Source organism: Oryzias latipes, chromosome 23 (assembly GCF_002234675.1).
Source record: "Oryzias latipes chromosome 23, ASM223467v1".
Taxonomy (NCBI): Eukaryota; Metazoa; Chordata; class Actinopteri; order Beloniformes; family Adrianichthyidae; genus Oryzias; species Oryzias latipes.
In genome coordinates, this window is record NC_019881.2 from 3,898,550 (window position 1) to 3,921,329 (window position 22,780).

The 22,780-nt window shown below is 41.3% G+C and overlaps 2 protein-coding genes across 2 annotated transcripts; one reads left to right on the plus strand and one right to left on the minus strand.

Moving 5' to 3' along the window:
- Nucleotides 1-5,555: 5,555 nt before the first annotated feature.
- On the minus strand, nt 5,556-13,201 carry med21 (mediator complex subunit 21). The gene is made up of 4 exons (XM_004082876.4): nt 13,137-13,201; nt 11,964-12,078; nt 7,001-7,101; nt 5,556-6,001 (listed from the first exon to the last, which is right to left on the minus strand). The coding sequence occupies exons 1-4, from the start codon at nt 13,176-13,178 to the stop codon at nt 5,822-5,824; spliced, it is 438 nt and encodes a 145-aa protein (XP_004082924.1). The 5' UTR covers nt 13,179-13,201; the 3' UTR covers nt 5,556-5,821.
- A 24-nt stretch (nt 13,202-13,225) lies between these two features.
- On the plus strand, nt 13,226-21,884 carry fgfr1op2 (FGFR1 oncogene partner 2). Its single transcript, XM_004082877.3, has 6 exons — nt 13,226-13,515; nt 14,497-14,633; nt 15,081-15,198; nt 15,310-15,452; nt 16,103-16,216; nt 21,578-21,884. The coding sequence occupies exons 2-6, from the start codon at nt 14,499-14,501 to the stop codon at nt 21,713-21,715; spliced, it is 648 nt and encodes a 215-aa protein (XP_004082925.1). The 5' UTR covers nt 13,226-13,515; nt 14,497-14,498; the 3' UTR covers nt 21,716-21,884.
- Nucleotides 21,885-22,780: the final 896 nt, after the last annotated feature.

Genomic DNA, 22,780 nt, shown 5'->3' on the forward strand with positions numbered 1-22,780 from the left:
GTGGGCTTCTGGTTACAGCCATGATGTCAGCAGGCCAAAGGCGGTGGACCCTGCTAACACGTCTGGGTGTGGTGTCACAGCAGACAAGGCAGTTTTTATATTTCTCACATCAATGGGGCCCTCTGAGCTGTGACACCTATATTTAGATTGGGGCTGGGAACTCTCTGGCCTGCAGCCCACGCTGCTCCAGGTTCAGTCTGAGATGCATTCAGACCACTGAGGCCCATTTGGAACTAACACGGAGCCGAAACACGTCATCCTAAATATGGGAAAATGTTGCACAACTTTTGTGAAAAAACGCCTCATATCCGTTTCCTTTGTGATGTTACAGCCTCAGCGCGTTATTTCGGTTCCTGAGAAATCATGAAATGTCACCAGCTATTATTAAAACGCAGTTCCTTAAAAGCCCTGAAAGTGTTCGGAGGTTTTTTGTTTTCATCTTTTCCCAAAAAATGTTAGATTGTTTCTAAAAAAATAAAAATAAAGAAGAAAACTTTTTAAATCAGCCAGCAAATCTTTTTCACAAAATAATGATGAGTTTTGTTAGAACATATGATGCCAAACTTTCTCCATAATTGATCAGATGATTAAAAATGACTGGAAAATAAAGATGTTCTAGAAGAGCTTTATATTTTAAAAGTTCAGTAAGTTTAAGGCTCTGCTGGTGTGACGTAAAATCAATCAGACAGCTTCCACTTGCATCTATAAAGACGCAAATAACTTCATATTAGGGCTGTAATGATTTCTTTTGTTTTTTATAACTTTTATTTTTCATTTTCTGTCAATAACCACATACACAACAAAACAGTACATAGGAAGACATAAGCAAAAGCAAACAAGCAGAAAGGAAAACCAACCCTATATCCCAATAATACAGAAAAAATAAAATTGGCAGCCGGAGAAAAGACAAACCAATTCCAGATAAGACGAGTCGATGAGTCGGGCACATCAAAGCGTTTCCAGCACAGTCCATTAACAATGCAAAGGGAGTCTGGATGAATGTGCAATAAAGTGAATAAATAAAATCTAATAGAATAGAAAGAACGTACACTTCTGCACAAATGCTCTTATCATGATGGCAGAGATGTTCACATTAATGTAGTCAAGGAAGGGCCTCCAAGTTTTCCTAAAAAGATCAGTTTTGGAGTGTGAGAGAGGAGTCAAGCGGTCCAGAGGAATAAATTCCAATAACGTTCTCTGCCATTCAGAAATTGAGGGGTTTTTGTCCTTAATATCCTATGACCCGGTCCTTCCATTGACATGGTCTCCCTACCATGACAAAGGTGGATAAAGGTGGAAAGATTTCATGTAATCCATGGACACCAGTGAAGATCACAAATCATTGAAGGAAAAAGGTTCAGAGCACTGTCTAGTGGGGTCCAGATGACCCAACTCCCAAGGTTGAAGTGCCTAGGATAGCACAAGGATTACTCCAGTTCTGAAGGATGTTTTTTTGTAAAACAGAATGCCAATATGTTATAAAGCCTTTTATGATTTATGTTAGTAATCCTACTGCTGTGAAGGCCAAGAACCAGAGAAACTGGGTCAAACTTAATGTCCTCTTTCAGAATTTTCCACATTTCGAGTAAGACATTTCTCCAGTAATTCTGTGTCCTAGTACAAGACTAGAAATAATGAGTGAGATCGCGATCTCCATCTTACATTAGAGACAGAATGGAGAGGCATCCTTTCTGTATCTGGAGAGGCTCGATGTAGAATCGTTAGTTGAATTGCTCTTGTCCGGTTACACACTGTTATTTTCCTTCCATTATCCCAAATATCTTCCCACATCTCTTCTGTTATTCCAACACCAGGCTGCTTCTCCCAGACCCCTTCAACCCGTATCCGAAAACTAGCATTGGAGCAGTTCTCCAGGGCAGCATAAAAGGCTCCGATGGAGGCCGCTCCCTGACGAAGGAGCAGCAGTTTTCCATCTGTGTGACTCTCACTTCAGCCAACAGTGAAGTATCCTTGAAAATAAAGTCTCTGATCTGGAAATACCGGAACAAATCGTTCCTTGACACATCATATTTGTCCATAATTTGGGGCCGTTAAATAGATCCCCCAAAGAACAGATTCCCTTAGCTGACTACTTTTTGAAGGCCAAGTCCAAAGTACCGGGAAGGAAGTCAGGGTGATTGGAGTGAGAGCCGATGTACAGCCTTGCCCACCTTCCCTTTGTTGTGCAAGTCTCCATGCTTTGACTGCATTGACGGGAACTCATAGGTAATATCGATCCATTTTGAACAATTCCAATTCACTGACCAAAGATCAATCCAGAACATCTTCATCCAGAACTTCAACCAGTGGGACTCAGAGAGAAAAACCTGGTACCGAACAGTGAAGTTTTCCAGATTCCTTGTTTTTTTTACAAGATCATCAAGTGTAAATTAAATATGTGTCCAAACGAACAAGTAAACATGAATTCTAGTTTCCTAAAGTTCAGTCCACTGTTGTTTTTCCAGATCCAAAGAATCCAAAGGGAACATTCTTAGAACATTCTAGACACTGGATGGTCACATGACTTTGCTAAATTCCAAGTGTTTCCACACGTTGGACTGGAATGATGGACCGATCCGTTTTTTCTGACATCACATGTGCGTTCACATGTGAACATGCTCACGTGTGGAGTCCTGCGACTGACTGGCGACCTCTCCAGGGTGTCTCCTGCCTTCGCCCACAAGTGGCCGGGATAGGCTCCAGCAGCCCCGTGACCCCGTCACATACGTGTTGTCTGCTGTGATGCACTTGATTGTTTTTATGTTATAGTAAAATGAACCTATCATACCTCAATCCTGGTGGCATTTTCCAATATCAATTATCAATTTATTTCATTTTGAAACGATTTTTTAATGGTTTCGGTTTTTCGATTAACATCTTGCCTCGGATAGATCAGTCTGGTTGGATCGTAGGAATAGAAATCGGTTCACCAATTCATCGATACACCCCTACTTTACATGAATTATGCACAATAATCTGTCTGATTTGGAGAAGACACTTTTCATTTCTGTAACAGCAGCAGCATGGCACGAAGGCTGTGTTCTCAATGTGCCAACGTTTGAAAACGTAAAGCTATCAGCTCATTCTGGAGTGACGAAGAAAAGATATTTTTGGGTTTTTAAAGTTTTGAGTTTGCCAGTGAACCAACTAAAGCAAAAGCAGCAAAAAGACACATTCGAGTCAAAAATGCTAAATGTATTCTGGTGTTTATCAACACAGCCTTTGTAGGAATGAAATGCAATCAAACGCATCCAAGTTGTTTCATTTTAATAGCAAAGTTTGGTCTGTCATGTTCATCATAGAAAGAAACTCTGAACTTGTAGTGACAGAATAAAAAAAAACAATCCAGGAAATACATTTTTTTATTTTTAAACAATTTATTTGTATAATGGTGCAGAAAATAGGTATTTCTCTCCTCCAAATAAGAATTCATTCTGTTCCTCAAAGAACTGTTACTTCTTCTTTAAGACGCTCTCCCATCCTCCTGTATTGATATCACCTATTTGAATTCGTCGTCTGTTTAAAGACACCTGTCCAAACCCTTAAGCAGTCACACTGCAACCCCTCTACCAAGACCAAAGAGGACCAGATTGTAGGCCTGAACAAGACTGGAATGAACTAATCTGCAATTAGAAAACGGCTTGATGAGAAGGAATCAACTGCTGGAGCAAATACTAGAAAATGGAAGAAATACAAGATTACTGACAATTTCCCTCCACCTGGAGCTCCAGCAAAGATCTCACCTGGTGGAGAACCAATGATCGGTGAGGAAAACAGCCCACAACTACACTTGGGAACTGGTCAATGGCCCGGAAAGAGCTAACAAAGGTTACTGTAGTAACACACTATGTTATCATGGATTCAGATCCCGTAGTTCTTTGAAGGTCCTCCTGCTTAAACCAGCACAAGTCCAGAACCGCCTCAAGTTCTCCAGAGACCTTCTGGATGATCCACAGGAGGATAGGGAGAAGGTCGTGTGATCAGAAACCGAAATGGAACACTCTTTGGCACGAACGTCACTCTGTAGTTAGAAGAATGCCGAGTGCCATCCCAAGAGCGTTAGACTCACTGTGAAGCATGGGGGTGTAAACATCATGGTTTGGGGCTGTTTTCCTGCAAAGGACACAGAACGACTGATCCACAGAAGGAAAGGATGAATGGATTCATGAATGGAGAGATTTTGGGCAAAAACCTCCTTCCTTCCACAACGTTGAGCCTACGTGCTCCACTGTAACAATGATCCCAAACACGTCACCATGGCAACCAAGGAGCGTCTCCATATAAAGCATCTCAAGGTTGTGTAGTGTTCCATTTGATCAGTTCCATTAAGCTCAGAATCGGGTTGATTTACATGATTACTTTGAGCTCGGAGGGTTCAGGTTGTTTTTTCGCCGTACGTTTTATTTTGAAAGTCTTGTGGTAACATGGTTACAGGACAATCCTGATTATGTGCTTCTGCGATGACAGAATGCTAAGAAGGGAACAAAGTCGGAATTAATTTCCTGATTTTTCTTTTCTTTTTCTTTTCCGGGAAGCTCTGACTTCTTTTTGTTCAACAAGACAGCGGGGATGTGACTGACCTTATCTGTAGAGTTGTAAAAGTTAATAAGAGATCCAATCAACAGATCAAATAATCTAGTCTTTTCTGAATTCTTGAAATTGTAGATCAAAGCAGAAAGCACAGCACCTGTAAATGTAGAAGATTCCTTTATAGCACTGAGGCCCCCGGGGGCCTCAGTGCTATAAAGGAATCTTCTACATTTACAGGCTGATCTTCTGATGGACCCCTCCTCCCAGTCCTGAGGCTCCTTATCCTCCAGGACTTCCAGAGTTCGCTCAACCGATGGCGCCTCGTCTCTCATAAGGACATGAAGGGCAGCTGCCTCGTCCTGACCACAAACTGAACCCCCAGGCCACAGCTGAAGCGGCCCACCTGCAGAGACACGCACCGGGCCCAAACCCGTTTCATGATGGGCTGTGATATAAGGAGACGGAGGCGTGTGTGGTTAAAATGAAGAAGTGCTGCCACTCAGATCAAAACGGTGTTTTTAACATCTTCGTGAGGCTTTTTTCTCATGATGGAGAACGTGCATTTAGAAAATTAGTGTTTCTTTATAAAACTCGTGACGTAGAAAAGAAGCTGGGCGGGGCCACAAGCTCCCAGCTCCGCTCCATTCTGATGGACTCAGTTGAACGGATCCATGAACGACCTTGTTTTCCTCGTCTGAGCTGGAATCTGGGTCTAAGCTGCACGGCTGGACAGCTACGATGTTGCTCGCCGCTAATCGTCACCGCTAATGCTAGGTTGTAGGCTAGCGGGGGAGAGTGTAAACAGGTGGGTGACGGGAAGAGGGGGGGTTGCTCCACTCCAACAGTCCATCCAACGGCTCAAAGGTGAATTTCTAATGAACTCCTGCCACTCTGGAGAAACTATGTCCTTGAAAACGAGACAGTTTTTTCATTTTATTTTGGCTAAAACAGCATTATCATAATTAAAAGACCACTAGGAACACTTTGAAGTAGATCAAAAGATTAGTGGGACTTTAAACACCAGATTAACCAAATTAAATGAGTTTTTTTATTAAAGACTTTACCCTCGTGACAAACCACAAATAAAAAAACAACACACACTGTTATAAATATACAAAAGAAAACTGACAAAACATACAAAAGCAGGGGTTTGCAAGTTGAAATGTAGGTCTGACAGCAAAGCGAGACTTTGAGGGTTTCATTCCGTATCCTGTCACTCCTATTTTCACCCCTGTTTTCCATCGTTCCTTCCCAGTCCTCCATGCAGGGAAAACCCTTCAATCCGACCCAGTCAGGACTCGGCCGGCGACGGCTGGCCATTCGCTCCGCTGCGAGTGCGCAGCTGAGACTGGGCGATGTCTGCCAGCGCGTGCTGGATCCTCTTCAACAGCATGTCGCCGCGGAAAACCACCTCCTCCAGACGAGCGGCCGCCTCGTGGTTCTCCTCCTCCAGCTGCCGCAGACTGGCTGCCTGGCGACGGGTCACATGGTCCATTCAGAAAAACACATATTTACAACAGACTTCATGCTGATCCAGTGTTACCCTTGTGCTATCTTGTGGGGTCCAGATGACCCCGCCCTTACATTGACTCTGCGCCAGATTGACTCAATTGAGTGTTTTAAAGCTCAAGTTAAGACAATTTTATTCAGGAGAGCTTTTAGCTGACTTTTACTTGTGTTCACTTCTGCCTGTTTGTTTACTTCTATGCCTGTGTGTGTTTTATTGGGTATTGCTACTGATTTTATATTGTTTTAACATTGTGAAGCACTTTGTGAGTCGCTCTCTGTGAAAAGTGCTATATAAATAAAGAGTTATTTTACTTTACTTACATTGGCGTGTTCTCCCTACCATGACAAAGGTGGATAAAGGTGGAAAGATTTCATGTAATCCATGGACACCAGTGAAGATCACAAATCATTGAAGAAAAAAGGTTCAGCGCACTGTCTAGTGGGTCTAGATGACCCAACTCCCAATGTTAACGTGCCTAACATTGGGAGTTGGGTCATCTAGACCCCAAAAGACAGCACAAGGGGATGTGTGCTCTGTCATCAGACCATAGAAAAACTATTAAACAAAGACTTCTCCTTATAGATGTGTCAACATGTCTGAAGAAATGTTTTTATGTACTTTAATACCTAAAAAGAAGGAAAAGCGTATAAGAGAGCATGCCAAGTCTAGTCTAAGAACAGAATTCTCAGTAAAAACTTGTCCCAGTGAGTCGATATTTTATAGTAGCAATCTTGAGTCTATGCAGCTGTATCATTTACCATGAGAATGACTTTGATCAGTCTAATTGATAGGAGCCGGTTGATTTCATCTACTGACAGCAGGAACCTTTCCAGATTTTGCTCTGGCTCCCTCTGCTGTCTGGAAGCTGTAAACGCTCCAAACTTTTCCCCCTGACTTGCTGCTGGTGGTTCCTGGAGTTTGTGGCTCAGTGAGGAAGTGTGGGTGCGTGACCATGCTGACCTGCAGAGCCGCCGTGGACTCCTCGCTGGGCAGAGAGTCGATGAGAACGTCCACATCTTTGGCGGTTCTGGCTATGAGAGCCGCAAACAGCTGAGCGTATTCTAAAAATAAAAAAAGAGGAAGAAAAGTCACTGTAGAGAAGGTAATGTTACGTTATTTCTGGTATTTTAACGCTTCAGCTTTCACTGAATAGAGGATTCCTCTCACACACTTAAGAAATTTGTGCAGTTTTATTTATGAAAGTCAGATTTTCTTTTTTTTCTTAAAGTCTGGACAGTTACTCAGTAACAAAGTATGTATCTCATTAGTCACCATTTATGTTTCGTCAAATTTGTATCATTTATTTTTAAATATGGACAGTCGTATTAGAAAATCATCAGTATATGGTAATAATTCCATAAATTACGACACTTATCTGAACAGTTACTTATTTGTTTACTCCTACATTGAGTGAAGTCTTTGGATTACTACTTTTAGACATTCCATAGTATTATTAGGAAACAATAACTTCTCTTACAGTCTTTTGCAAAAGTATTCCCTCCCTTGGATGTTTGTCCCTTTAGTCGCTTTCATAAACCCCCCTTGGTCTATAAAATGTGTCTTTCCTCACACCAAATTCTCTATGGGATCTAGGTCTGGGCTTTGACTCGCCCACTCCAGAACATTTCCCCGGTTCTTTTGAAACCATTCCTGTGTAGCTTCTGCCGTTTGCTACCTGGAGAACAAATCTCCTCCCAAGCCGTAGTTCTCTTGCAGACCGATAAAGATTGTCCTCAAAGATTTCAGTGTATTTTGCAGCATTTGTTCTGCCCTCCATCTTTACACGCCTTCTGCTGAGAAACATCCCCACAGCATGATGCTGCCACCACCATGCTTCACAGTGGGGAAGGTGTATTTTGGATGGGTTGCGTCGTGTCTGATGGCCAAAAAGCTCAATTTTTGGTCTCATCAGACCAAAGTATCTTCTTCCACCTGGTCATGGAGTCTTCCACATGCCTTTTGGTGAACTTTGTGGCTTTCTTGTTGCCCGTCTCCCATAAAGCGTTGGTCGGTAAAGAACCCTAAATGCACCGTCTCAGCATCCTGAGCAGCAGCTTGTAACTCCTTCAAATTAGTCGTAGGGTCTTGGTGGGTGGGGTCTCGGTGGCGTCTGTCACAAGGCTCCTCCTTGTACGGTCACTCAGTTTATGAGGGCGGCCTGATCTAGGGAGAGTCCCACATGTGCCACATACCTTCCATTTCTGGATGGATTTCACTAAACTCCAGGGATGTTCAATGCCTTGGAAATGTTTTTGTATCCACCCCCTGACTTTTACCTTTCAACAACCCTTTCTCTGAGCTGCTTGGAGTGTTTCTCTGTCTTCACGGGGAAATGGTAGCCAGGAATACCGCTCCACCAGTACCTGGACCCTCCATAGGCTGGTTTGGGACACAACCACACCACTCGGGTGATCTTCATTTCACTAATTGTGAGACTATTGGGACTAATTGGATGGACTTCAACTGAATTAGACCATTACATTTAAAAGGGGGGTGAATAATTATGCAAACAATTATATTTCATTAGATATTACTTTGTAGAAATCTGTTTGAAGGTTCTTTTCTAGCAAATGTTTGTGTGAGGAAAGACAAATGTTATTGACCACGAGTGATTTATGAAAGCAACTAAAGGGACAAGCATTCAAGGGGGTGAATACTGTTGCAAGGCCCTGTGTGTAACGACAGCCTTCATGCTCAAATGTTTGAGCAAAAAACGTAAATTAAGTGAGTCTTTCTGGACCCTAACCCACACCAACAACACGCCGCTCTACCTCGCCTGTTTCTGAACAGAAAGGTGTCACTATTCTGCGCAGTCTCTAGAAAGCATCGCTACTTTACACATTTTGAACGTTTGGCAGAGCATGGGACACTTTAGTGACCTTCTCACTTAACACTATAGTAGACCTTATTGTCATATATGTACTGAAATGTCTTTTTCATATGGAGCATATGTGTCAAACTCAAGGCCCGCGGGCCAAATGTGGCCCTCCAAGTTTAATAGTTGGCCCCCCGAAAGCATGAAAGCTTTTAAATTCTTAAAATAAAAATGTATTTTAGTTGATTACATATCATTTATGTGTAGCTGCAGTTGTAATTATTCAGTGTTTGCAGGTCTTTTGTGTGTATGCAGACAAATTGTTGTCATCAAACCAACAGTTGGGTGCAAGGCTGTGTGCAGCCTTTTTTGGTAAAATGTTACACTATATTAAATGCTCTTTCTAGCTCCGTTTTATGTTATTTTTCTTTATTCACTTGGACAGTTTGATCCTTCATTAATGGAGTTATGTGGGTTTTAATAAGCTGACAAAATTTAAACGGATTTATGCTAGAGTTACAAGCAAACATATGTTTTCTATGCAACTGTAATTGTCACTTTAAAAAGTTATAATAAATAAATAATGACTTATTTAGAATTAAGGAGTAGTTACATTTATTTTTCATTACATTTAGTTACATGTATAAGTTACATCTGGCCCTTTGAGGACAGCCACTATGCTGATATGGCCCTCGATTAAAATGGGTTTGACAGTAACCCAACTTGAAGCATTTTTCATACTCACTGCTCTTAGTTCTGTGTTGGACAGTCGCGCCACCTGGGTCATCCCTCCTCTGAGCAGAGATGATGCTCTGCCTACGTTTGGTACATCAGAGGAGGGATAACTCAGGCGGTGGCAACAGCAGACGCTGTTTTGGAGCAGAAGTGATGCGTCTGGGTGATTCTCTGAAATGAGTGCGCTTTGAGTCCCACACGTTTCCCTCAAAGATTTTCATATCAATTAAGCCACAAAATGCATTTTTAAACAATAAATGGAAGGATCCACGTGTTTCTGCATTACAGCACACTAAAATAGTTTAAAAATTATGTTTTGAAAAATGTCATGTGTTGCTGAGGTGTAAAGGTCAGCCAAATGAGCATGTCCCCACCAACCAAGGGCTACGTTCACACTGCAGGGTTTAATGCTCAATTACGATTTTTTGAAAAAATCTGTTTTTTTTGCAAGGCCGTTCACATTTCCAATTAAATGCGAACTTTTGTGATCTCCTGTGTGAACATGAAATGACCCAGAAGTGACCCGCATGCGCAGAAGAGTTCTCAACGGTGAACGACGACACGCGTCGTTTGCAGAAGTAGTTAACGCTAACAATGGATGTCAACAACAGTGTTGTCAACAGAGGAGCTCTTTTGGCAGTATTAAATTTATTTTCACAAAGGAGCCAGCACAATTACAATCTTATCATTTTAAGAAGGCACTGTGTGTGTAATAAGAGAGAGGAGAGAGCGCGTAGAGCGCCGGAGGGAGTGTGTGTGTGTGGGGGGGGGGATGGGGGGGGGGGGGGCAGCGGAAGTGTGTCGGGTGCGTGCATTCATGTTGTGTGTTACAGAGGAAGGAGAACGATAATAAAAGAAGGCTTCCCCCAGAATAAATGCTATAATTGACTCTTTATTAACCCGCTCTGGAGAATCTGAGGGTCCGAACGGGGAAGTTAATTCCGGAGGAGGATCTTCCTTCAGCCCTGGAGAAGATCCCCCCCCCCTGCTTCCGACCACAGTCGGAAAGAAAAAAAAGTCAGGTGGGAAAGGTTCAACACCACGCTCGGCCATTTTGCTGGAAATATTTTCAAAAACTGCCCGGTTGCGATAAGAGCCCTGGAGTTTGGCCTGAATGGAGCTGTCACCCCAAATATGAATCCAATCGGTGACCTCGCTTCCCTTCCACTGACTGGTCTCAGCAGCATCGTCCGCCATGGTTGATGTTTATCTTCTGGTTCCGCCTACTTCAACGCAGAATTATGACGTTTGAGAACGTATCAATGAGGTACGGGTCGGATTCATGTGGCCTGGCCGTTCAGACGGAGGTCGCATTTGAAAAGATCGGATACGTATTGGATTCAGGACCACATACCCAAGTGGCCTGGTTCACATTTGAAAAGATGGGATCTGTGTCGTTCAGACTGTCATGAAAAGATCAGATACAGGTCGCATGGGGGAAGAAAATCAGAATTGGGTCGTTTCAGCCTGCAGTATGAACGAAGCCAAAGTTACCTTTTCAGCTAATGCAAAACTGATAAAAACAGCCACTAACTACATGCTTTTTCTGCTAACATAAACATATGCCTATTTAGTTTCACTTAAATAAAAGAAGTATGACAAAAATAAATGAATCTTTATGAAATTTCACCGTTTATTCCTGTCCCTCAGTTTTGTTCAACCCGTAACAGCCTATCAATCCCCCTTTAAAAAAAAATAATAGTTCAGTCCAACTTCTTCAGCAGCCAGGAAGTGACATCACTGAATATTTTCCTGCTCATACTCTGAAGACAGGTAAGTATTAGCCTCCTTTCTTACCCATATTTCATAGTTTCTGTTGTCAGATTGACTTTGTCAAGCTCAACCTTTCAACTCTGTTAAATTAATAAATGATATTTACTATTGTTTGGGAAAAAGCTAACGATTGCTTTGAAATATGTATTAAATTCTTGTTTTCCTCATGCCATATGTAGCTTCATATCCTAGCTAATGTAGACACGTGACAACTTCAACCTCGTAATATTCTACTCCGTAACAAAACACACTGTCACAGTGACAAACTTTCTAACAATTTGGGGGATTTCATGTCTAAAGTGGGAAAACATCTTTTCTCAGAGGTTTAAATAGTCCTTAATCTGATGTAATGTTAAGAAACACACATTTTTTAGGTAAGATTTTCAATTACCAATGTGCACCGAATTCAGAGAATGACCCGTCTAGCCCCTGATATCAATCATGTCCCAATATCCAACGGCATCGAAGGCCCACCCCAACGTAAAATGAGGCTGTACTCCGAAAGTGAAAATTCAGAATTGAAACTGTAAACCGAGGACTGAAGGTGAAGAGCAGGCGGCGACCCAGTGGGTCTTTAGAGACAGTCGGCGTCAGACTAACCTTCAGTGGGGTTGGCCGGCTGGTCCTTGTTGATAGCGGTCTGGATGTTGCTGAAGGACGCAGGGGGAGCAAATTGTTGCAAAACACCGATGGCGTTACAAAACTGATCTGCAAGCTGCCCACGCAAAAGCAGAACACACAGTTCAGACCGAGCTGAAGCCGACCTGCACCACACATCCCGAATAGATTCATTTTATGTTTGAAACACAGACAGAAAGGTCAAAACAATCAAGCTTGGATTATAACAAAGCACAGCAGGAAATTCTACTCATTGGAAATGAATGGATATTATATTAAACATTTCATTTTAAAAACATTTTTGGTATAATTGTCTTCCATTATTCTTTATCTGGCTGTATGCAAATATTTCAAGCATTTTCAGCAAGATTTTGGTTTTATTTAAGACGGTTAAAATCTTTCATAGAGAAAAGAGAATTATGAAGTAGTACACTTCTTGTAAGTTAGAATATTTTTAGGTTTTTGCTCCTTCTTCATGTAATCATATGTATTATGCCCTTCAGGCATTTATTTCGAAATGTCATGAAGATTAAGTGTAGGGGTTGGAGTGCCTGAAGTTCAATATTGTCATATGTTATATACATATGTATATCTTTAGTCCATATGCTAGTAAGAAATGTCATCCGGCTGACCTAAACAATAACAGAACGGTTGGCCTGTACCACCACACATCATGATTCCTATAATATTCCAGCTAAATGAGCAAACAAGCTGCTTAGTGCTTTCAGGAGTTTCCTGATAGAGCTACACTAAAGGATGGCTAGCATGCTAAGAACAAATGGGACTCTAACTTTGTTTGACAGCATATTTTGACCGGCAGGATTAGGATAAGTCTCAAAACGAACAATTTATAGGGTAACTTCCTGGTTTGGGTACCTTTTTAAATAATTTCCACTTCCTTTCATGCGTCTTCAACTTTAATTCCAATCTACTTCAGCATTTTGGCAAACAGCTTCAGCAAACACCAAGTAAGTAATGCTATTTATTAAGTTAGCATTAGCATTGTTAGCTGCTGTGATGTTACGCCCTCAGTAAATAAATTAGGAAACAACTTCCATTAAAACCTATATATAATGCACATTTCATATTTAAATGTATATGTGACAGTCTTTCTATATCACAATTTTTGTCAAATATTTAACATTTTTATTTTACCGAGTTGACAGCATCTTGTAGTTGCGTTAGCCGGTCCGCCATATTTACCTGTATTTGACAAAAGTCCGTCGTCAACTATCGCGAGAGCATTGACAAAATCTCGCAGAAATTGACGTCATTTCGGAAGACAAGATAGCTAAAGAAAGTTAGCCCGTCAACAACCTTAAACCTGTTATTTTAGACTTGAATACCATAGAGACTTTTGCGAAATTCATTTTTTGTACTTTAGTATATTTTTTTATGTCTTAAAGAAACAAAGTTTAAGTTTAACGTATAATCCGATATTCGTGTTAGCATAAGCATGATGTTGCTATTCTGAGCTACAACATAAAATATCAGGAAGAAGATCTATTTTCTGGTTGCACTTTGAACTCTTCAGGTAAGACCACTTCAGTGTTAAATTAAGACACCTTTACATGCTTTGGTACACTGTTTATGAGGTACGTTTGTATGTTTTGTTGGAAAATTTGTCAGGATTTAGAGAGCAGCTTCGTTAGTTGTAACTACTTTACTACTACGTAAGCAAAGACATAATTAGCTGTTTGTTTCTGCTTGCTTAATTTTTTTGTCATAAGAAAGTATATTTCATGATCATAAATCTCCTGCAGTTCGACATCCTCTTTTTTCCCCTTTTAAACTGTGACACATTCGTTAACATCCTGCTTTAGTGGGTGAGCAGGAGGGTCATACCCGGTAAAGTTACATTGTTTGGTGGTGGCAGTGTGATGGTATGGGGCAGCATCTCCTGCTCGTTATTACTGGAGGAAATCTTGATGTAGAAGTTATACATCGAATTCTGCTAAAATAAATATTTAGTGTGTTTTTAAACCTGAATTACCCAAACACGACATTGGCAAAATTAGATGCTTAGCAGCGAATGTTCAACCAGTCATGATGGGTGCATTTCATAAACGGAGCTACGTATTCCCTTAAACTCTAAACAAAGATTTAAGATAAGTATTGTAACTAAAAAGTAATCTGCTTAAAACCAATTTCCCTGCTTTTTGTACTGTTTACATCACTTTCTATCATTTAACTTTCCATCTTAAATCTGTAAGACGCTGAGTATCTTAACGCTAATGTGTAAGTAAATGAAAAATGCAGGGATCTACTACTCTTTACTTCCAGATGTTCATTACTCACCACAGTAATTAGGTTTTTATCTCACTAAAACTGAACAAACAGAAAGCAAAAGAGTAAAACAGTTTTATGAAGGAAATTGCCCAATTTGTTATATTACTTACAGACTTGAACTCGATGTTTTTTTTCTTCTTAAGTTTTCACATTTCTTTAAAACCAGATTGATATTTTCTAAAAAATGTCCTGCTCATCGATTTTACTTTAATGTTTTCCCCTTTAGACATGAACTGTACGTTAGAGAAAGTCCTGGCAGATGCTAAGTCCTTGGTAGAAAGGCTCCGTAACCATGACAACGTAGCCGAGATGTTAATCGAACAGACAACATCTCTCAACAAGAGGGTAGAAGCCATGAAACAGGTAAGATTCTGCTTGGATTTTGATGTTTTATTTTATTTTATTTTAAATATTTTCCTCATGAGCCGACTGACGTCCTGCCCAGGATGAACCGTGCCTCCGTCCAACAGCTGCAGGGATAGGCTCCAGCAACCCTGAGACCCCAAAAGGGATACAAGAAAATGGATGAATAGATTGATTTTCCTCCTGAAAGCAAAGTTAACTGTACTAAAGCTTTTTGACCACTGGGGGGCAGCATCCTTTTTAGAAAAGTGTGATGTAAATTTTCTCTTTTTTGTTTTATTTCTGCTGTGAGAAACTAGAGAGCTTAGTGCCTGATCAAATCATGAGTTAGATTGAAGGAAACATTTATTTTAAAGTCAATATATTAAACTAATATTGAAACAGAAAAACAAAAAAGTATTTCTTTCTCTGTTAAACCAGATGTGAAGTATCATTCTGTGTTTGCAGTACCAGGAGGAGATTGATGGACTAAACCAGGTCGCACGACATCGGCCTCGTTCCAGTCTGGTGTTAGGAATCCAGCAGGAGAACCGTCAGATCCGAGAGCTGCAGCAGGAAAACAAAGGTGGCTGTTTGTCCGTTGGTTTGTCGGGAAGTGTCTGTGGCTCAGAACCTTTTATTTGTTCTTCCACTTTACCTTGATAAAGCACCAAACCAGTGAGTGTTTGTCATGCAGAGCTACGAACATCTTTAGAGGAGCATCAGTCTGCGTTGGAACTCATCATGACCAAATACAGGGAGCAGGTTTTTAGGCTCCTCATGGCCAGCAAGAGGGACGACCCCACCATCGTCACCCAGCTGAAGGAGCAGCACACAACGGTGAGAGGAAGGAGCGCCCTGCTCCTTTGATGAAGCAGGTCAAAGGTTATCAGCAATATGCCCAAAAAAACAAAATCTCCCATTTTTTGGCACCAAATTTGATTCCTTATTTGAACCCAAAAGGACATAAATCCAACAAAAACCGTTTCATTTTAACGTCTCCTTAGGAAGATGGCCTAAATTTAGAAGGGCAACTAAATCCAAGCTGTGAAAATGTTTGTAGATCAGTGCGGCAGGTGTTTTGCCGTTAGCCTGAAGAGAAACATCTTCTCGCACTCGACAGCTTCAGGCGTTGAATGTTGTTAGCAACAGCCTTCAAACTGGTTTTGCACACATGGGGTTTGATGCCTGAAGTCCCAAAACTAAACCAGTTTCATAGACCTGAAGAAACGGTTTCTGTTTTGGGAACAAGCTAGTTAACATTTTAACGAGAAACGGGGGCAAAAGCTGAACTTTACCCCGGACAGCGGAAGCCAAAGTGAGCAGGATGCTGAGAAAATTCAGAATCCAGGTTTATTCCCCCCAAAAAAATCTTTTTAAACCCCAAATTTAAGGTAATACGTTTATTGCCCAGCCCTGATGTCGTGTGTTTGTTTGGATCAAATATTCGAGCTTTTTGAGTTTTCCTCATTTCTTCTCTGTGTTTGTAGGAAATGCAGGCACACATAGACAAGATCAACGAGATGGCCTCTGTGATGCGGAAGGCGATAGAGGTGGACGAGGAGCGCGTTTGTGAGGACGAAGAGAGGATTAAACAATTAGAGGTAACCTGAAGGCTTGTATATAAATGCATTTATTCGTTACCTTGACAGCAGGTTGGGTTAGGTAGTAACAGGTTATTTTTATCCATTTGGACTTTTATAAAGTGAGTTCTTTACTTTTTCTGAGTGGTTTCTTACTCAGGAACATTGGGCTACTTTTGTCAATGAGTTTGGAAATCTGGTGAGTGGACTCATGGGTAAATTCACCTACCTTTGTTGTGTCCAACTCCCTCACTACCACATAGTGCATTTGCTATATTTTTCTACAGTTCCAATATCCAGTGCCTTGAAATTTCCCAGAAGTCTCTGTAAAAAAATCTAGTGTACTGATGCGTACTAGTTTGGAGAATTCAGACCACAATGCATTGCATTTGAATTATTTGTCATTTGAAAAAAAAAAAATTTTGAATTTCTTTTAATAAATCCTTCAAGCTCATCTTCAGAACACAGTGGATTCATGAATAGTTCTCATCAAATGTTCACATTTATTAGGTTTTTATGGCGGCAAACGGGTTACCGTTTAAAAAATGCTGGTCAATATGGCCGCCGGACTTTCAATGTCACTTCAGCAGTTCCGAATCCAAAGGGTGGCGTCAGAGTTTATCCGTCCCGTCTTCATATGTCTCTAATAGCAAAGCCTAAAGAAGTTTATATGTGTCCAAAACATTTGCATTAAGTCTTTAGAAACTGCATTGAAGCAACCTTTGAACACAGAAAAAGGGTTTTAGTGTTTTTTCCAGCATGTTGCAGAGGGATGCTGCCAACAGGAGACAGCAGAAGTCCAAACCAACAACATTTCTGGTTCTGGTTCTGGTTCTGGGTTTGTGTCGGTGGATGAAATCTGCTCTCTGTAACTGGAAACCGTAGCTGGTGTTTCCCCTTAAAGCCTGAGCAATTGAATAATGTAGAGAATTAAGAGGAGAATATCTACTATTATTTTTTTAATATTCTTAATCTTTGTTTAGCTAGGATGTTCTCATTTACATGAAAATCTTTTTAGCAAAGAAGTTCTGGTCAAGTCTGTTTAAATCATTAGCACAATGGAAACATGATAAAAAAATAGTGCTGTCATACAATTTAATTATTTTGTGGAATTAATCAATTCTGACCTGTAGTTCAAAAATCCTCATTTTGAGGTATTTTCATTGAAAGTTGTGACATTGTGGCGCAGTAAGACATCAAAATCCAACCCAAAAACTGGCTTTCTGAACTTTTCTTCTATAGTAACTGACATTTTCTGTTGTTTTTTTTTTTAATAACCTTTCCTCTACAGCAGCTGAGCAAAGCAAACGATTTCAGACTTTCAGTTCTTACTTTAACACCACTGAGGGGGATTCTGGAGGGCTCTCATCAAAAACATAAATAAAAACAGTAGGAAGACTTTCCTGAGCAATCCCAAAAATAATGAACACAAACCTTTTAGATATACCACCATACATGTGTTGATAGACCTTATTCAGCAGTTTATCCCAACACATAGACAGTAGAAAATACATGAGCAGGGCTCCAGACTAACTTTTTTCACTAGGAGCACAGTGGCCCCAACTGAAAATTTTAGGGGCAAAACCAGAAAATTTAGGGGCGCATACCGTAAATCAACATGCTAACCAATTCTACTAATTTCCACTGTATTACTAATAAATACTTTAATAATAGATGCAGAGATTACAATGTGCTGTTTCTAATTCAGTGTCACATTTTAATCTGCACTTTTGAAGATGCAACAAGAAGGTAAACTGACAAAAGCATCGCTGTCATGACAGTACAAATACTAAACAAAACAGATGGAAATTTATCTTGGTGACACCAAATAAGTGCAGCCAAGATGCGCAATAAGCGTGTTTGAGATCACCCAGGTGGACAAAACGCTGCACAGATCACCTGGTGGGAGACAGATATTTTTGTTTTTGCTCCAACATCAACTGTCAATCATCAAAAAAATATCACGAGAAAGGGGTGGGAGCAAGGGGCAAACCTACCCGGACACAGCTGGAAATTTAGCACTGCACTGACTGAAAGCTGCCCTACAGACTACAAAACAATGCATTATGGGACATGTGTCCTGATGGTTTTTGTAGTTCAGTGATCAATTAAAATAATTTAAAATACCAATTGATTAAAAAAAGGCTGAATACATTACAAAACATTCAAATAAATATAAAATATATAATAACACATATCCAACTAAGGGGGACAGGCATATTAAAACTAAATTGAATGGTAAGGACACCCCCCCCCCCTCCCCGCCTGGTCTCCCCAACGATCCAGGCGCGGCGCTGGATCATCTTAAACACGTCTATCGTTGCATTTTCCCCGACGTGTTTTCAGTGTGTCTAAGACTAAATCTTGTCACTCGCACATATTTAAAGTTCCAGCCCCGTTAGCTGTCACGCATGTAGGTGTGGGACACCTAGCGGCCGTGCATAAACCGTTTGTGGTCGGGGGTGACACGCCGCCGCGCGCTTGACCAAAACCTAAACCTTCCTCCGGGTCTGTGCGACCCAGAGAAAAGTTCAGCACGGACTGCATGTATTTAGAAAATTACGAACTAATAAATACGTTCTAAAAAGGAAAGTAAGGAACTCCTTAATGTGGTCTGGGGAGGGGGCGGTCAGGTTTCCTGCTTTCAAGCCCTGTCATTGTCACGCCCCCAAGAGTAATTTACTCCACTGTGATTGGTTGGTCAGCTCCGCGCACGACAATGTAAAAGTGTCATTCATACAAACTGGCGGGCCGCACTAAAATTGAACTTTTTCATATTAAGGCGGGGGCCGCAAAATATCATCTTGGAGGCCGCGAGTTTGAGACCCCTGCTGTAGACTCTGGCCCTGGTGCACTAGCCGCAGGTCGGAAGAACGAATCAATAGTTCGCTTATTCATAGCTCAGACGCACATATCAGGTTGTGATGATATTTGTCTCCGTTTCCTTCCCACAGATGTTTACGCGCGCGCGATTATCTCTAGGCCCCTCCCCTACACGCATTTTAGCCACTCACAGTGGCTTTCCCTATTCTTCTAACACGCATTCGCCGCCTCACAGACAGGCATCACGCGAGTGTGTGCTTGCGTTTCATGAATATGTGCACGAGTGTGTGTGTCTGCCTGCGTGCGTGTGCGCTCGCGTATCATTGATTATTTCATTGATCATTGACGTGCCCCTTCCACGTTTAATGTATAAAAAAATACGGAGGGTGGGGGAGGCAAATTTACTGGTAGCACATGTGCGACTGGATGTAAAATTCAGTCGCACACTCTCAAATTTTGGTCGCAGTCTGGAGCCCTGGTGGGATTTGATAGTTTCCTTTGACCTGTTTGAGGAATTTGATCATTTTGAAGACAAAGAGAGAAGACAACCTTTAAAGTTTAGCTTCATCTGAACAAAATCCAACATTTAGAGGTGAGCTTTCCCTCTGAAATGATGCTTTGTTCCTCTTTTCGTTAAAAACAATTTAAACTTTAAAATATGACATGATTGAAGTTCTGATACTTAATCTTTATGTTTTTGTGAGTGAGCATGGTATAAGCGGGACAATGCTCTTCAAGGTGTACATTTTCAGGCATGGCCAGACTTTAAGGAAGTAACCATCCAACGCAAAAAAAAAAAAAAAAAAAAAAAAAAGATTAACCCGATAAAAATAGAGACAAATAAAAAAGGCAAGAAAGTTTGTAATTTATTAATCGCAATTAACATAATAATTTGACACCACTAGAAAAAATGCTTAAAAAATGTAAAAAATGACAGATAAAACTGAATTATAAATGAGTGAAAACTGTGATCAAGACGGTCACAGTAATCTGTGCAATTCTCTGTTGGTTTGGCCTTAAAGACATTTAATGGTAGTTCAATTAGTCTCCAACTTTTTTGTCAGATTTTCCAGGCCGCAGGAGTTGCACGTTCAAAAGTTTCCATCAGGGTTCCTGTTAGGGATGGGCGATAAATTGGTTCCTGTATCTGTATTGCACAATATTTGCATAATTTGCATTTCAGATATTCAAAATCTACCATGATCTCCTGACTGTTTTTTAATAACATTTGAACCTATGTGCAAAAAGAAACACAAAGTTGTGTAAATGGCTGCAATGTGCCTGCTTCGTGCTACACATCTTTTCAAAACAAGGTTGCAGGTTTGTTACTGCAGCAACTCTCAAGTCCTGCTCATTATTGAGCCTAGCTCTGTGCTTTGTTTTCAAAGTGGTAACAGCAGAAAATGGAACGTAAAATGGAAGCAGAATGCCCCCAGCCTTTTGCCCTTTGAGTGAATGCTCCCTCTCTCTACACCCAGCAGGATTCAGGGGGTGTCTGTGCTGTAAACCTCATCTTCAGGGTGGAGTCTGACGGGATTTCAATGGACTGATCCTCCTCAGCAGAGCTCGCATCAGCAGCTGGATCTATCAGCCAGTCGTATTGAGAACTGTTGTCTAAGAAACATTTGAGAAAGAATCCTCGCAGGGAAGACGTGTACAAGTGAATGATCCTTAATAAATTAAATAAAGGATCATTGATTTTGTATGTTCTCAAACTGTAGGACACGCCTCCCTTGGGGGGCGCGGAGGCATTAGCCATTATACATGCTTTTCTCCATTCTTCAACAAATCACAGTTTCCAATCTGTACCGGTCGCATGTGCTAAATGCGTCAACGTCCAGGCGGCATTAGCGTTATTTTAAGATGTTAAACCGCAGTTGACAACCATAATTACGTCTTCAAATGTCACGGTTAGGATCAGCTCGATGTAAGTGACGTGACACCCGCGGATATGCAGTCCCGAACCGCGGTTTGTTTGTGTTCCGCTGCGAAAAAAATTCCGATGTCCAAACATTAGTCGTCCTCCCCACTTCCCAGCCTTGTCCCACCCAGTGACTCGCACCCCCCCCATGGAGGTGCGCTCCACAGTTTGAGAGCCACACCTGTGGACACTTAAGTATCGGTATCGGCAAATATCGGCTATCAGCCACACAGTTGTAGGGGAAATACGGGTTATCGGTATCGGACGTAAAAAAAATTATATCGCCCATCCCTAATTTTTATGACCTCAAAAGAGAGATGATCCGCAACAAGAAATAATCGTGTCATCAGCATAAAAGTGCAAGTTAGCTGTTGAGACATTTTGACCGTGTCGTTGACATAGAACATAAAAAAGTGGTTCTAAAAGTGAACCCAACACTGTCAGCTTTGGGAAAAGACAATGAATTGTTGATGTCGAGCCTAATTCACTGTGGGAGGCTTAATTTGATTGCTTATACATGATCGGACAAACTGTTGATATTGAACACGTTTTTTAAAGCATATGTGTGAATCTTGCTCCTCTCTGTCTGCCGTAGCCGTTCAGAGACTTTAGAGGTGGGTTGTGTTTGTGCGTTCCAGATGGAGAACTGTGGCCTCCGAGAGCTGCTGGGGATCAGCCGTGAGGCCTTCCTCATCCTGAAGAGGGAGGAGCCGTCGGAGAACACGTCGCTGTCGCCGCTGCTGAGCAGCACCGACGTCAGCCTACGAAAGACTTAGTGTCCGCTCCCACCCCGCCACACTACTGCCAAAGCAGCCAGCGGCCCAGAATGCATTGCGTCATGTCTTTGTTACAGCATGTATGAGCCTGTGGTGCCTGTGTACCTCCTAACCCGGGAAGAAGAGAGGTGTTGCTTGAAATGAAATAAATGATTATCAGGTGGTTTGGATTGAGTTTTGAACGTCCTCACAGACTCACAGTGTTCTGATTCTGGTGAACTGCCTCTCTCTTTCCAGTGCTTGTGTTATTGATGTTTATCGCCCACATCTGCTCCAAAAACAGGAAGAGAAATCCACCACAGCAGGCGTGACCCAACATGCTGTTTCACTGCTGCTGGCAGCATTCAGCTCACAGACGCTGAAATGCAGAAATATTCAGGTAGCAAACACGTAGGCGTCACCAAAACGGGCCCGGATTGCTGTGTCTGAGCAGACCCCTGGAATGGTTCAAAAAGAAGAAAAGAGAGTGATGTGGAAGTTTGGTGGCAAACCACGGCGGGGGAGTTGCTTGATCTGAAGTCACTGCAGATAGAATTATTGTGGACTCTCTGCTTCATACCTGAAAACTGTAGACAGCATCTGAAGATCAACCTGCTCTGAGGCACACACCGAACAGAGAAGCTGTGAGAAAAGAGTCAAACTGTTGCCTCTCGCTTCCTCGTGTCATCTTTACTTTTAATGAAGTAAATGATACCTGACAGTTTAGGACTCGTGAAAAGAGGAACATCCCTTTGAACGTGGACTCCAAGCACTTTCATTTTATTGCAGCTTTGTTGTCTTTCATTCAAAGTGAACTAAATTCTTCTTCTGTAGATGTAGTTATGAGGACCCAAACACAAAGTCCCTGAGGTCGGTTATTTGCATGAAAGGTGCACAGAAGTGGAAAAAAGTCACTTTTAAAAATATCTCCAGTTTATTGTCAAAAAGTTCCACAGGGCTCTGTTTTAGGACCCAAACCATTTTATGAATATCAGTAATTTAACATGTCATTTATATTCCTTAAAGATTACATTTTTTTGTTCAGAAAATGGATTTAAAAACTTTTTAAAAATGGGAATGTGAAAA